Genomic DNA, 12411 nt, shown 5'->3' with positions numbered 1-12411 from the left:
CCCCGCCATTACCCCCTTTTATTCTGTTCCCCTTTTTTATTTTTTTCTTATGGAAGCTGGGACCGTGTGTGTCTGCACAGGTTCTGAATTGCAATGTGAAGGCAGTCCTGGCTGCTGGTGTCTGTAGGCAGAAAGGCCTTCTCCACGGGGCCTTCGGGAGGCTCCTATAAGAAAGGCAATGGGTGCATCTGGGACCTGCCTGACTTCTGTTCACCTGGAGGTGGACTTGAGCCTGAAGTGTATAATCCAGTGTGAACTTGGTACCTGTGGACCTCTTAGTCCAGTAATCAACCACTCATTAGATTGTTGCTTAGGGACATCCTGTGGATTCTTCTCTTCTAGAAACTGCACGTTTTCCTGTTCCAAGAAGTGCTGGTGATCACTCGAGCCATCACCCACAATGAGCAGCTCTGCTACCAGCTGTACCGGCAGCCGATCCCTGTGAAGGACCTCCTGCTGGAAGACCTGCAGGATGGAGAAGTGAGGCTGGGCGGCTCCCTGCGAGGGGCATTCAGCAACAATGAGAGAAGTATGACGACAGTTTGTTTTGACCTGTTGAACGTTTAGTGCAATGGTGGTTCAGAGGGTGTGGCTGGCTGGTGAAAAGAGAAGAGCCATGGCCTTGGAGTTGAACTGCATCCCAGAGCTAGCTCAGTGCTTACTGATTGTGTAGCTTTGTTCAATCTCTGTGCGCCTCGGTTTTTCATGTACAAAGTGGGGATACGTGCAGACCTACTCCAGAAGGTGGTCTTAAGGGTTAAGTAAGATACTGCAAGTGAACCTGCCTATACATAACTGAACTGGTGCTTTTTAAGCTTCCTTTCTCTCTGTCTTTCTCTTTATAAAAGCGTGCTTAATACCAGATAGTCCCTATGTGGATACCAGTTGCATAACAGTGCCTTTTGTAGTTGAGCTGGCAGGCTTGTCTCTAAAGAGACATAAGAATGGTCGATTGGGCTGCGGGTTCGTTTGTACTTACCATACTCCAATAAGCTTCTCTAACTTGAGACTGAATAAACAAAGGCGTTAACCAAGAGAAGCTAAGATAGCCATGTCTATCGAGTATCTTCTACGTGTCAAGCACTCTTCTAGGCACTAGTACACCCTGGTGAACAAACAGTTAAATGCCTTGCTCCTATGGAGTTTACATTGTGATGAAGGAGGAGATAGATGAGAAACAGCTTAAATATTCTGGGTGCTGTTAAGGATACTAAAACCAAGTAAGGGAATAGATGGGGATAGCAATAGGCGACCTGTTTTAGATGAGATGGTCAGGGCAGACTTGTTTGAGAAAGTGACATTTTGACTTTTGAGGTAACATTGGCATCATATTGTCAGAGTAATTAGTATGTACTACCTCTTAGCTACTCATCAGTCCTCCACCCTAGTGATGGTAGTAGTAGTAGTAACTTCTATTTCTTGAATACTGGCCCTGTGCCAGGCATTGTATAAGGACTTCTGTTATTCCTCATAGTAATCTCATAAGGCAGATTCTCTTTGTTTCCCTCATTTTACAAATAAGGAAACTGAGACATAGAGGAGTTAAGGCGCTTGCCCAAGACAAAGAGTGGAGCCCGAATGTATCTGAGGGGATGGCTCCCAGTCTTGACTACAGAGTCATGCAAGGGAACTGGCTGGATGCAGATCCTTCTTGAACCAAGCGGTGCACGTGGCACGTGGGGCCATTAAATGCCAGTTGATGTTGTTGTTATTAAACTAAATAAAATGTCTTGCATAGGTGCACTACTGGCTTTTAAATGCACATAATTCCTGTTGAGATCTTAAAAATGTAATTTCATTTTTAAATGAAACCGAATTTATAACCGCTCTGCGTCATTGCCTATCTTCTCAATCACTGGATATAAATGAAAAGGTTCCATTGTGGAGGTTCATAGGCATGTTTTGATGTTACAAAGAGCTTCTGAAACTTGAAATGCTCTCTAGGTGAGGAAATTGTTGAAATTACAGACTACCAGGCACACCCTAGACCTAGTGATTCCGAATCTCTAAGGGTAGGACCCAGGTATCTATGTTTTTAATAAGCTCCCCAGGTCATTTTGATAACGCAGCCAGGTTGGGTGACCAGTACTCTGGGGTCCCCTGAAACATGACTTAGTTTTTTCAGGGCTGATACCCATTTGCTAGCTTCTGAGGGCAACTGAGAGCTAGACCTGTGTCAACTCTGGTTGACTGATGGTGGCTGCAGGGCACTTCTGAGCCATGTCCTGGATCCGTGGGACATATTTTGTAATCAGTCAGTGATGCCTGTGCCAGGGGGACCTGGGGCTTAGTGTCACGACATGTGTTATCTTGGCCTGGGAGGATATCTGTCCATTGACCTTTTTTTTCATGTGTTTTCATTTCTAGTTAAAAACTTCTTTAGAGTAAGTTTCAAAAATGGATCCCAAAGTCAGACCCACTCACTACAAGCCAATGACACCTTCAACAAACAGCAGTGGCTCAACTGTATTCGTCAAGCCAAAGAAACAGTGCTGTGTGCTGCCGGGCAGGCTGGGGTGCTCGACTCCGAGGGACCGTTCCTAAATCCCGCCGCCGGGAGCAAGGAGCCGCAGGGAGAAACGAAACTTGAGCAGATGGACCAATCGGACAGTGACTCAGACTGCAGTATGGACACGAGTGAGGTCAGCCTCGACTGTGAGCGCATGGAACAGACAGACTCTTCCTGTGGGAACAGCAAGCATGTTGAAAGCAATGTCTGACAGAAGCAAGTACTTCCTGGAAGTAGCCCTGAGTCTTACCTGTACAGTATTTGCATTCCACTCATGGAACGGTTTGGAGAAGCACTTTTTAATATGTTGTGACCGTGTTGACCCAGTCTCTCGTGTCTGTATCTTTGTCCCCAGTACTGTAACTGCCCGTCTGTCTGTGTAAGCTGGAATCTGTGGCCTGTTCTCCTGTATTGTATTTCACAAGTGTCTGGATGGATCAAGAGGTACTTGAACAACTTATTTTCAAATGTCCTGCTGGATTTTAAAAAACAGAAAAGGAGTCTCTAAACTACTGTTTCATGTAGATTCTTAAAGAGTCCTTCCATGTTTCCTAGTGCTTTTCTAGCTCTTTGGTGTGGTGGCTGAAGGCACAGAGGTTAGGGGGCCTTGCACACAGGGCACGAGGAAGGCGTTCGTGTGCCCTGATGGCATTCGAAGGAAAACCGGGAAAGATCAATCCTGGCAGTGAACTTGATTCGATGTTATACAACCACAAAGCATGTAAACATCCCTGGGGGCCCTGGAGGCTTCATTTTGCAAAGGAAGAAATACCCTCCTGACCTTGTCGTGTCATCCAGTGAAAATCTGATGCAATAATCTTAGGACATGAACTAGAGTCTGGCCTTAACAGGACCAGCACAAACGCAGCTGTCAGCTCTGAATCTTGAACTGAAATGTGCATTGCACCCGGAGTCTCTGTCATCATTGCTGGCTTGCCTAGGAGAGCCATTTCTAGCCTAAAACACGAGAATAAATCTCAGAGCGCCTGGGAAAACCCGGCAGGATAGCAAGGAAACCCATCTCCATTGTGTTTCATCTGCCAAGGTCTCCATTGTGTTTCATCTGTTAGAGCATGAATGAAGGGATGAGGAAAAAGGACTGAAACCGAGTCAGCAACTCTGTTTATAGAAACGTGAGAAGAATTTGGAAGAAGTACGTTCATCAGGACCTTACGCGAGAAATAGTAAAAGAGAAAAGCAAGGCCCAGCACCCTTCTGGAAGCAGCCGGAGCCTCGGGCTTTCCTGCTCTGCTTTTGGGTCCTGAGGTTGCCGTCTCTGGCTCTGTGTTGGGAATCACAATTACCTTCTCCAAAGGCCAACTTAATTAAGTCTATGATTAATTAGGATCAGGTAGCCAAACTAGTATCTCTTTGTCCAGCCTTGATTTACAGCGCCAAGTGGGTCATAGACCTTTAAAAAAGTTAACTGAATACTCAAAAGCTCCTGCGAGTGTAAATATTAGGGGTGACCTGTGCAAAGTTATACCCACACCAGCACTAGTAGTGATGATGCTAAATTATTGCCAAAAAGGTTTTTTTTTAATCTTCTGTGTCTTTCAAGTTTACAGAAAAGAAAGCAGTAAATACTATGTTGTCATTTTATTACATACAGCTATCATGTGCATTCAGAGAAGCGGTGTAACAAGATTTATCAATATAGAAACAAGGTATATTACTTATTTTTCAAAAACAAAAAATATTGTGGTCAATTTTACCCTGTAAGCTTATTTCTGTATTTATAGATCTTAAACATGGTGAAATTTTTTTCCTATTGCAAGTTTATTTAAAACTGCTTCGTTTCTCAAGTTGTTACTGATTTGGGGAGTGAATGAACCTGCTGCAGACAGAAGCAGAGAGAAGGTGTTTGATGTCGGGAAAAAGAATGACTCGTTCTTTGCAGGAACCATCGGCCACTTTGGCCAGTGCGTCAAGAAAAGAGGTCTGTCAAGAGCTGACCTTTGGGAAGAAAGTCAATGAATGTTTTGATGAAATGAATGTTTTTGTATTATGGCCTTAAACTTTCTGGGAGTATTTCCAATAAATTACTTTAAAATGTTGTCCTCTTTGTGTGCAGTCTATACTCTACAAACATCAAATTTCAACTACCTCCCCGGGAGGTTCTTTCCAAAATTTTTGCTTGTTCCCAAATGCAAACTTTAAAAGAGGGTGCAGGTTGAAATGAATGCTTTGATCTATCAAAGCTTTTGCAGAACTCAGTATTTCTAAGATCATTCTCTGCTCATCCACTTATCCATTTATTAGTTTTTAACAACTCTATCTTGAATCTGTACTATGTGTCAAGTGATAAGTCGGAATTCTTATAGAAAAGAAGTATTGGATCTCACTGTTAGTATAGGTGACTGTTGAAGAACTCAAGGCTAAACAATGGAAGGCAAATTTCACTTTGAAATTCTTTGGTTAGTTTTATAGTAAAACCTTGATATAATGGACTAATTTGAGTGGGGGTTGTCCGTTAAAGCTGGAAGTACATTGTACAATAAAGTTGGTTTTCTGAATGCTTATGTTAAAAAATTGACAAATTAGTTAGCTTACCTGTTTTTACTTAGGTAGACAGGTTTGTGTAATTAACATTAAGTATCTAGGAAAAGTTTAATTTCACAGTTTTCTACATGCATTATAGTAGTTTAAAATTTATACCCAATAGGTCTAGTAAATGCTTGCATTCACCAGCCACCTTGAGTAAACAAATGCACATGGTTGGGGCGTGGTTTAGGGCATTGTCCCCTGGGAACTGCTGCAGAAAGTCATGCCACCACGTGGGTGGGTGGGTGGGAAGAGATCAACCAAAGAACTTGCATGCATATATACATAACCCATGGACACAGACAATAGGTTGGTGAAGGCCCAGGGTGGGGGATTGTGTGGGCTAGAAGTGATCAGTGGAGGGAAAAAAGGCATATGTAATACTTTCAACAATAAAGATTTAATTTTTAAAAAAATCTGAAGTCCGTTAAATTGAGGTCCACAAAATCAAGGGTTTATTGTATTCCCCCAAAGAGTGGTTTTAGGATGAAAAAGTTCAACAGTTTTAAGCTGCTGGTAACCAATTGTCAATAGCATGCTAGTCCAATAAAGCTGGTAATTGGTCTTCTCTTACCATTTTCTTTAACATACTGTTAATTTCCAGAGTAATCAAAATGTTCACATAAATTTAACTCCAAATATTTTTCCCAAATGACAACTCCTCCCTCCTTGTTCTCCTTGTCTCCTTCCCCCTCCTTCCTTTTCAGCCTTCTTGTCCTTCTTCAGGGCCACTTTGGCTATTCCTCCAACTTTTCGCTCCAGGATTGTATTGACCTCTATACTCGAGTGTATCTGTACTAGCATGTTAGAAAACATCTTTACTGACAGTAGTGGGTTAGTACAAATGACTGAGGGCAGAATGGTTTTCTTCAGTCTACTTGCAGGATGTTATCTGACACACAACTAAATGTAACCCTCACAGTCTAAATGAAGTCACACGCCAAGAAAAGAGCCACAGCTAGCAGTTTTGTGCAAAATTAGAGTGTGGTTTCAGCTTCTGGGTTGTGGTCACCACCGCCGACTGCTTTTGTTTCCATTCCTAGCACAGTCTGCAGCAGCTGAGACTGAAGAGCTCTTCATAACAGTCCTGTTTTAACCATGTCTCTGTGCTTGCAGGAAATGGCAACCCTCCATTTTGGTGAGCTAGCCACTCAACTTTTCATTTAAATTCAGCCCATGCCCACCTACAAATTCTCCACCAGCCTGAGGACACTGGAAGGTTTGATAAAGAGAACATCTGACCACTCGGGCTCCCCTCAGCATGGTAGAAAAGCCCTCTTATTGATGCAGTTGATTCATTTAAGTCATGCTACCTTGTTTATTGGCAGAATGGTAGAATTACAGTGCGGGAAGGGAATTTGAAGAGGGTCCCTGAAGCCCAAACCCACCAGAAGGAATCTGAAGATGATGGAGATTGAAAACCTTGCCCACATGAACACACAATGAGAAAAGACAACTGTATTCAATGTACCTCAAGAGTACTTATGCAAACAAGTTTGCAGATCACTGCTCTTCATGTCACATCTCCTACCAACGAAGCGTGTCAGTCAGCTCTGTACATCTACCCAAAGAAGCAGTTCATTAATTGACCTGGAAGACATACAATATCTTATTAGTTTCACATACAATATAGTGTTTTAATATTTATATTGTATGGCAACTATAATTTAACAAACAAAAAAATGTGCAAATAAGAAATTGATCACAATTAGCAAAGCAAAAAATTTTTTTCTTACAAAAAACAAACAAAACAAAAATAAATTTGGAAACAGCTTCCCAAAAAAATGACCTGGTGGATTAGAAAAAAATTAGAAACCAGGCTCTGCTTCTTCAGGAAACTGGATATGCATTCCAAGCAACTTGTCCCCTTACACATGTTCAGAAACAAACACACCTAAATATTAGTGAATGGTGTTATCTATGAAGGTTTGAAAAATGTCATTCTAGGTTTCCTATTCAGTGTATCTACTTATCCCATGTCTGTGAAAGGGGGACAATGTTAGCCCTCAGGCGGTTTAAAAGGTGAAATAGTGTATGTGAAATCACTCTGAACACTATTAAGAGCTTATAGTTTTCATTGGGCTGGCTGCATCTCTTGACATGAAGTCACAGCTCCACTCTGAATTCCAGTAATCCTTCCAGCCTAGGGAAGGATTTAATAATGACTTTTAAATCTGCACGTGGTGTTATGAAATGTCTTAAATGTATGGCCTTGGCCTGGATCTTTTTCATTCATTGTGCTGCATACTTGGGAGGGGGTGGGGTTCTGAGTTCAGAGAATCTGGAATATTTCCCTGTATTTTTGGTATTTTCCTTCCTACAATTTTCTGTTTTCTTTTTCAGGAACTCCAGAAAGAGAGATCTTGAACCTCCTGAATGTGGCTTCTTACCTCCGGGGTTGATTTTCTTATTGATATTATCTCTTTATTCCTATTTTCCCCCGTAGATATTATTCTCTCTTGGTGGATTTCCTCACCTTTATCTTCTGGCATAAAAATGCTGAGTTAATCACAGCAGACTGATACTACAAGAAATGTTAAAGGATCTTCTTTCAATAGAAAGAAAACAATAGCAGATGGACATATGAATCCACACAACAGAATGAAGAGCATTAAAATGCAACTATGTAGAAAAATAGAAAAGACTTTTATTATTTAAATCTCTTTAAAAGTATTAAGTTCTAGCCCTGGCCAGGTACTTCAGTTGGTTAGAGCATTGTCCCAGTACACCAAGATTGCGGGTTCAATCCTGGTCATGTACAAGAATCAACCAATGAATGCATAAGTAAGTGGAACAACAAATCAATCTCTCAAATCAATAAATTTAAAAAAATTTTAATAAAAGTATTGCATTCTAATCATTATGGAGTAACAAGGACTAGATTTACCTTCCACCTAAAACAACCAAAAGAAAAGAAAAAAAGAAAGGCAACATACATGACATTATGGTTTTGAAGAGACTGGACACCAGGCAATGAAGGACAGTGACCTTGAGAGAAGGGGAGCCCTATGATTGCTCCAGTTTACAGCCTTGAGGGGGTTTTCAGGCAGCAGTGCAGGAGGGGAACCCAATAGAATCCAGTGAACCCCCTGAGTGGAAGAGATGTAGCTGAGAGTTGACAGAGGCCAAGGCAGCTACAACCTAGAGGACACAGGAGAGCACTGCATGGCGAGAGAACCTTGAATCTGCAGAGGGACCCCCTCAGGCACTCATCTGTGTGCTGATCGATGCACACATGTAAGAAACTATCCAAGGGTGGGGAAACTATCCAAAAGGGTTAGAGGGAACTCACAGTGCTGGAAATAGTGCCTGTTCCCACAAACCGCACTAGAAGAATATCATCAGTGGGTAAAGTACTCAGAAGGACCTACTTTCAGTAGCTCTCAAATAAGCAGTACTGTGATTCATCTCACAAGTCTTAAAAGAAAGGCCGAAAAGAACCAAACTATTTCCAAGTAACATAACTGCATCCCATAACAAAGCTCAAGAATATTTATAGGGCCCTAACCGGTTTGGCTCAGTGGATGGAGCGTCGGCCTGAGGACTGAAAGGTCCCAGGTTCGATTCCGGCTAAGGGCATGTACCTTGGTTGTGGGCACATCCCCAGTAGGGGGTGTGCAGGAGGCAGCTGATCGATGTTTCTCTCTCATCGATGTTTCCAACTCTCTATCCCTCTCCCTTCCTCTCTGTGAAAAATCAATAAAATATATTTTAAAAAAAAGAATATAGGAATACAAAAGTATCCAGCACATAACGGGGCAAAATTCACAGAGCCTGCCATCCAATCAAAGACTACAAGGCATGCCAAGAAGCCGGAAAATGCAACCCATAGTGAAGAGGAAAATATAAAAAACAATTTAAAACAACCCAGAACTGAAACAAATTCATTAGTGCCACAATGAGATACCACTACTCACCCATTATAAATCTAAATTTAAAAGTTTAAAAGATGAACCATGGCCAATACCATATGAAAAGATACTTGACATCACACCCATTAGGATGGTTACTATTAAAACAAACAGAAACCCAAAAAACAAGAAGTGTTGGTGAGGATGTGAAGAAATTGGAACCCTTGTGTCCTGTTGGTAGAAATGTAAAATGGTGCAGCTGCTATGGACAATAGTATGTAGAAGAAGTAGTTGCACACCTGTGTGCATAGGAGCATTATTTACAATAGCCAAGAGGTGGAAACAAAGTGGATGAATGGATAAAGGAAATGTGATATATACATACAATGGAATGTTATTTCACCTTAAGAGAAAAATCCTGTTGTATGGTACAACATGGGTGAGCCTTAAGGACATTATATTAAGTGAAGTAAACCAGTCACAAAAAAGATAAATTATTGCATGATTCCACTCATAGGTGGTATTTAAAGTAGTCAAATTCATAGAAACAGAAAGTAGAATGGTGGTTACTAACAGCTGGGCAAGGGGGAGGAGGAAATGGAGAGTTCTTGTTTAATGAGTATAGAGTTTTAGTTTTGCAAGTTGGAAAAGTTCTGGAGATCTGTTGTACAACAACATGAATGTATTTAACACTCCTGAACTGCACACTTAAGATGGTAAAGTTCATGATCTGTGTTTTGTACCACAATTAGAATAATAAATAAAAATAAAGACTGCCCTAACCGGTGTGGCTCAGTGGATAGAGCATCGGCCTGTGGACTCAAGGGTCCCGGGTTCGATTCGGTCAGGGGCATGTACCTTGGCTGCGGGCACATCCCCAGTGGGGAGTGTGCAGGAGGCAGCTGGTCGATGTTTCTCTCTCATCAATGTTTCTGGCTCTCTATCCCTCTCCCTTCCTCTCTGTAAAAAATCAATAAAATATATTTTAAAAAAATAAAAATAAATAAAAAAATGAAGACTAACCAGACTTCTGGTTCAGATAAGATGGTGCAGGCTCATTACTTCCCACTAAGTACAGCTATAAATCCTGGAAATAACACAAGAGACAACCAAAGAAAAACTCTGACGGATAGTAACAGGAAGGTGAACTGGTTTGGGACCCCAGGACCGGAGGAACACACAGTGGCAGGGGTCTTCTGACCTAACGGAAGAAGGTGATCCATGCCCAGCATTTCTTTACTTAGCAACAGCAGGCAGCCCAGATAGGCTCACGCCTCCCCGGATCAAATAGAAGTCCCTCTGGCAGCACCAGATGAACTCAGTACCACCTGCAGAGGGGATTTCTTAGGAGTCTTGCTAACCATAAGCTCCCAGGAGGTATTCTCCATCCCCACCAGGCCTGAGAATACCCTTCTCCACCAAGAAGTACCACAGGGACCGTGAACAACAAGCCCAGGAAGCGAACTTGTCCCCATGGGCCTGTGACCACCTCCCCAACTTAGAGACAGCCCTTCTTCCCCCTCAGCACCGGCAGGAACCAGTGGGAGCCCCATCCACATTCTGAAAATTAAATGGCCTTTGGAGCCACAGTCCACAAAACTGGGGCAGGACCGACAGGCTAAACAGGGTAATTGTCTACTAAAAGTAAAATACTTGATTAAGACCCAGTGTCCTTACATAATTAAAAAATGCCCAGAATACAATTAAAAAGTCTATCATACCAAAACCCAGGAAAATTACAACTTGTATAAGAAAAGACAACCCATTGATGCCAACAACAAGATACGTCAAATTCTGGCATTATCTGACCAGGATTTTAAAACAGCTGTCACAAAAATGCTTCAAATATCGATTACAAAGTCTCTTGAAACAAAATTTTTAAAATAGATCGTCTCAGCAAAGAAATAAAACACAAAACAGTATCAAAAGAAAATTATAGAACTTAAAAATGCAATTACAGATTTTTTTTTTTAAACCCTTTGAATGGGCTCAGTAGTAAAGTGGAGGTGACAGACACTAGAATCAGGAACTTCTGGAGAGATTAACAGAATTTATCTGAACCACAGAGAGAAAACTAAAAAGAAAGAAATGAACAGAGCCTAGGCATCTATAAGACGGAAAAGAAAAATCCAACATTGGCATCACACACATCCCCCGAATGAGTGCAAGTAAAACTGAGGAAATCTGAGTATGACTGGCGTATGTTATCAATGTCAATATCCTGGTTGTGATATTATTCTATAGTTTAGCAAAATGTTACCATTGAGGAAAACTGGGTGAAGGGCCAACAGGATCTCTTTGTATTATTTATTACAACTGCATGTAAATCTACAATTATTTCAATAAAGTTTTTCAATTAAAAGATCACCAGATGTGCCCTGGCCAGTTTGGCTCAGTGATTAGAGCATTGGCCCTCAGACCAAAGAGTCTCAAGTTCAATTCCTGGTCAAGGACACATATAGCACCAGTAGGGGCGTGTGCTGGAGGCAACCGATGGATATGCCTTTCTCATGTTGATGTTTCTCTCTATTTCTCCCTTCCACTTTCTTCGAAGAACTCAATGGAAAAATTATCCTCGGGCAAGGATTTAAAAAAAAAAGAGCACCAGCTGCAATGTGGAGAATGAATAGCAAATGCTGGAGAAGCAGGTGTCGGGAAGAATACCGTGAGTTCAGGTTTGTACATGTTAAGCTGGAGTCTCCTATTGAGACACCAAGTAGCAGGACAGGCGATTGAGTTAGGACTGTCTGGTGAACAGTTGGTTTGTAACCTACTGGAGTAAGCAAAGATAGGTTTTTCATATTTAATGAGGTGTAATTTACATAGACTTAACAGAACCTATTTTAGACGTACTCCTCAATGACTTTGGAAAAACATTTATATTGACGTAGCCAGACCACAGTAAAAATATAGAACGTTCCCATTATCCCCAAAGATTTCCCTTTGCTCCTTCCCAGTCAATGCTGCCACCCACTCCAGGTCCCGGTGACTACTGTTCTGTTTTGTGCCACTTATAGATGAGGTTTTACTTTTCTAGAGTTTTATATAATCGGAACAATGTAGTATGTATTCTTTTGTGTTTGGCTTCTTTCTCTCATCACACTTTAAATATTCATCCAGATGGTTGTATATGTATCAGTACTACAGTCCTTTTCCTTGATGAATAGTATTCTACTGTATGAATATACCAGTTTGTTTATCTATTCACATGTTGATGGACTTATAACTAAAACTGCTATGAATATTCATGTATAAGTCTTAGCGTAGAGCTATATTTTCATTTCTCTTGGGTAAATACTTAGGAATGCAATTAATGAAACATAGATCAAGTGTATGTTTATAAGAAACGTCTAAGCTATTTTTCATATTCCAGTATCAACAGGAAGTCCCAGTTACTCCACATGCTTGAAAACACAGTTGGTATTGTTTGGCCCTTCCTTCCTTCCTTCCTTCCTTCCTTCCTTCCTTCCTTCCTTCCTTCCTTCCTTCCTTCCTCCCTCCCTCCCT

General features: G+C 41.4%; 1 protein-coding gene and 1 long non-coding RNA gene across 8 annotated transcripts in view; one reads left to right on the top strand and one right to left on the bottom strand.

The window, feature by feature from the left end:
• The window catches only part of ARHGEF3 (Rho guanine nucleotide exchange factor (GEF) 3), a 66322-nt gene extending 61756 nt beyond the window's left edge, over positions 1-4566 (top strand). For 6 of the 7 annotated variants that reach the window (XM_005868378.2, XM_014541347.1, XM_014541345.1 and 3 more), the window contains 2 exons: positions 343-529; positions 2368-4566. In XM_005868378.2, the coding sequence (XP_005868440.1) occupies positions 343-529; positions 2368-2720 (540 nt within the window). In that variant the 3' untranslated portion in view covers positions 2721-4566. Of the gene's footprint in view, positions 1-342; positions 530-1522; positions 1826-2367 lie in introns of those variants that run through there. The other variant, XM_014541349.1, reaches the window with a different exon arrangement.
• Positions 4567-6351: 1785 nt separating this feature from the next.
• Positions 6352-12411, bottom strand: part of LOC106726467 — a 24158-nt gene continuing 18098 nt past the window's right edge. Inside the window, exon 2 of the long non-coding RNA XR_001362540.1 lies at positions 6352-6643. This is a non-coding gene — a long non-coding RNA (uncharacterized LOC106726467). The remainder of the gene's footprint in view (positions 6644-12411) is intronic.

The sequence above is a fragment of the Myotis brandtii genome, unplaced genomic scaffold (genome assembly GCF_000412655.1).
Source record: "Myotis brandtii unplaced genomic scaffold, ASM41265v1 scaffold268, whole genome shotgun sequence".
Classification (NCBI taxonomy): Eukaryota; Metazoa; Chordata; class Mammalia; order Chiroptera; family Vespertilionidae; genus Myotis; species Myotis brandtii.
This window is presented reverse-complemented; position numbering and strand designations above follow the sequence as displayed.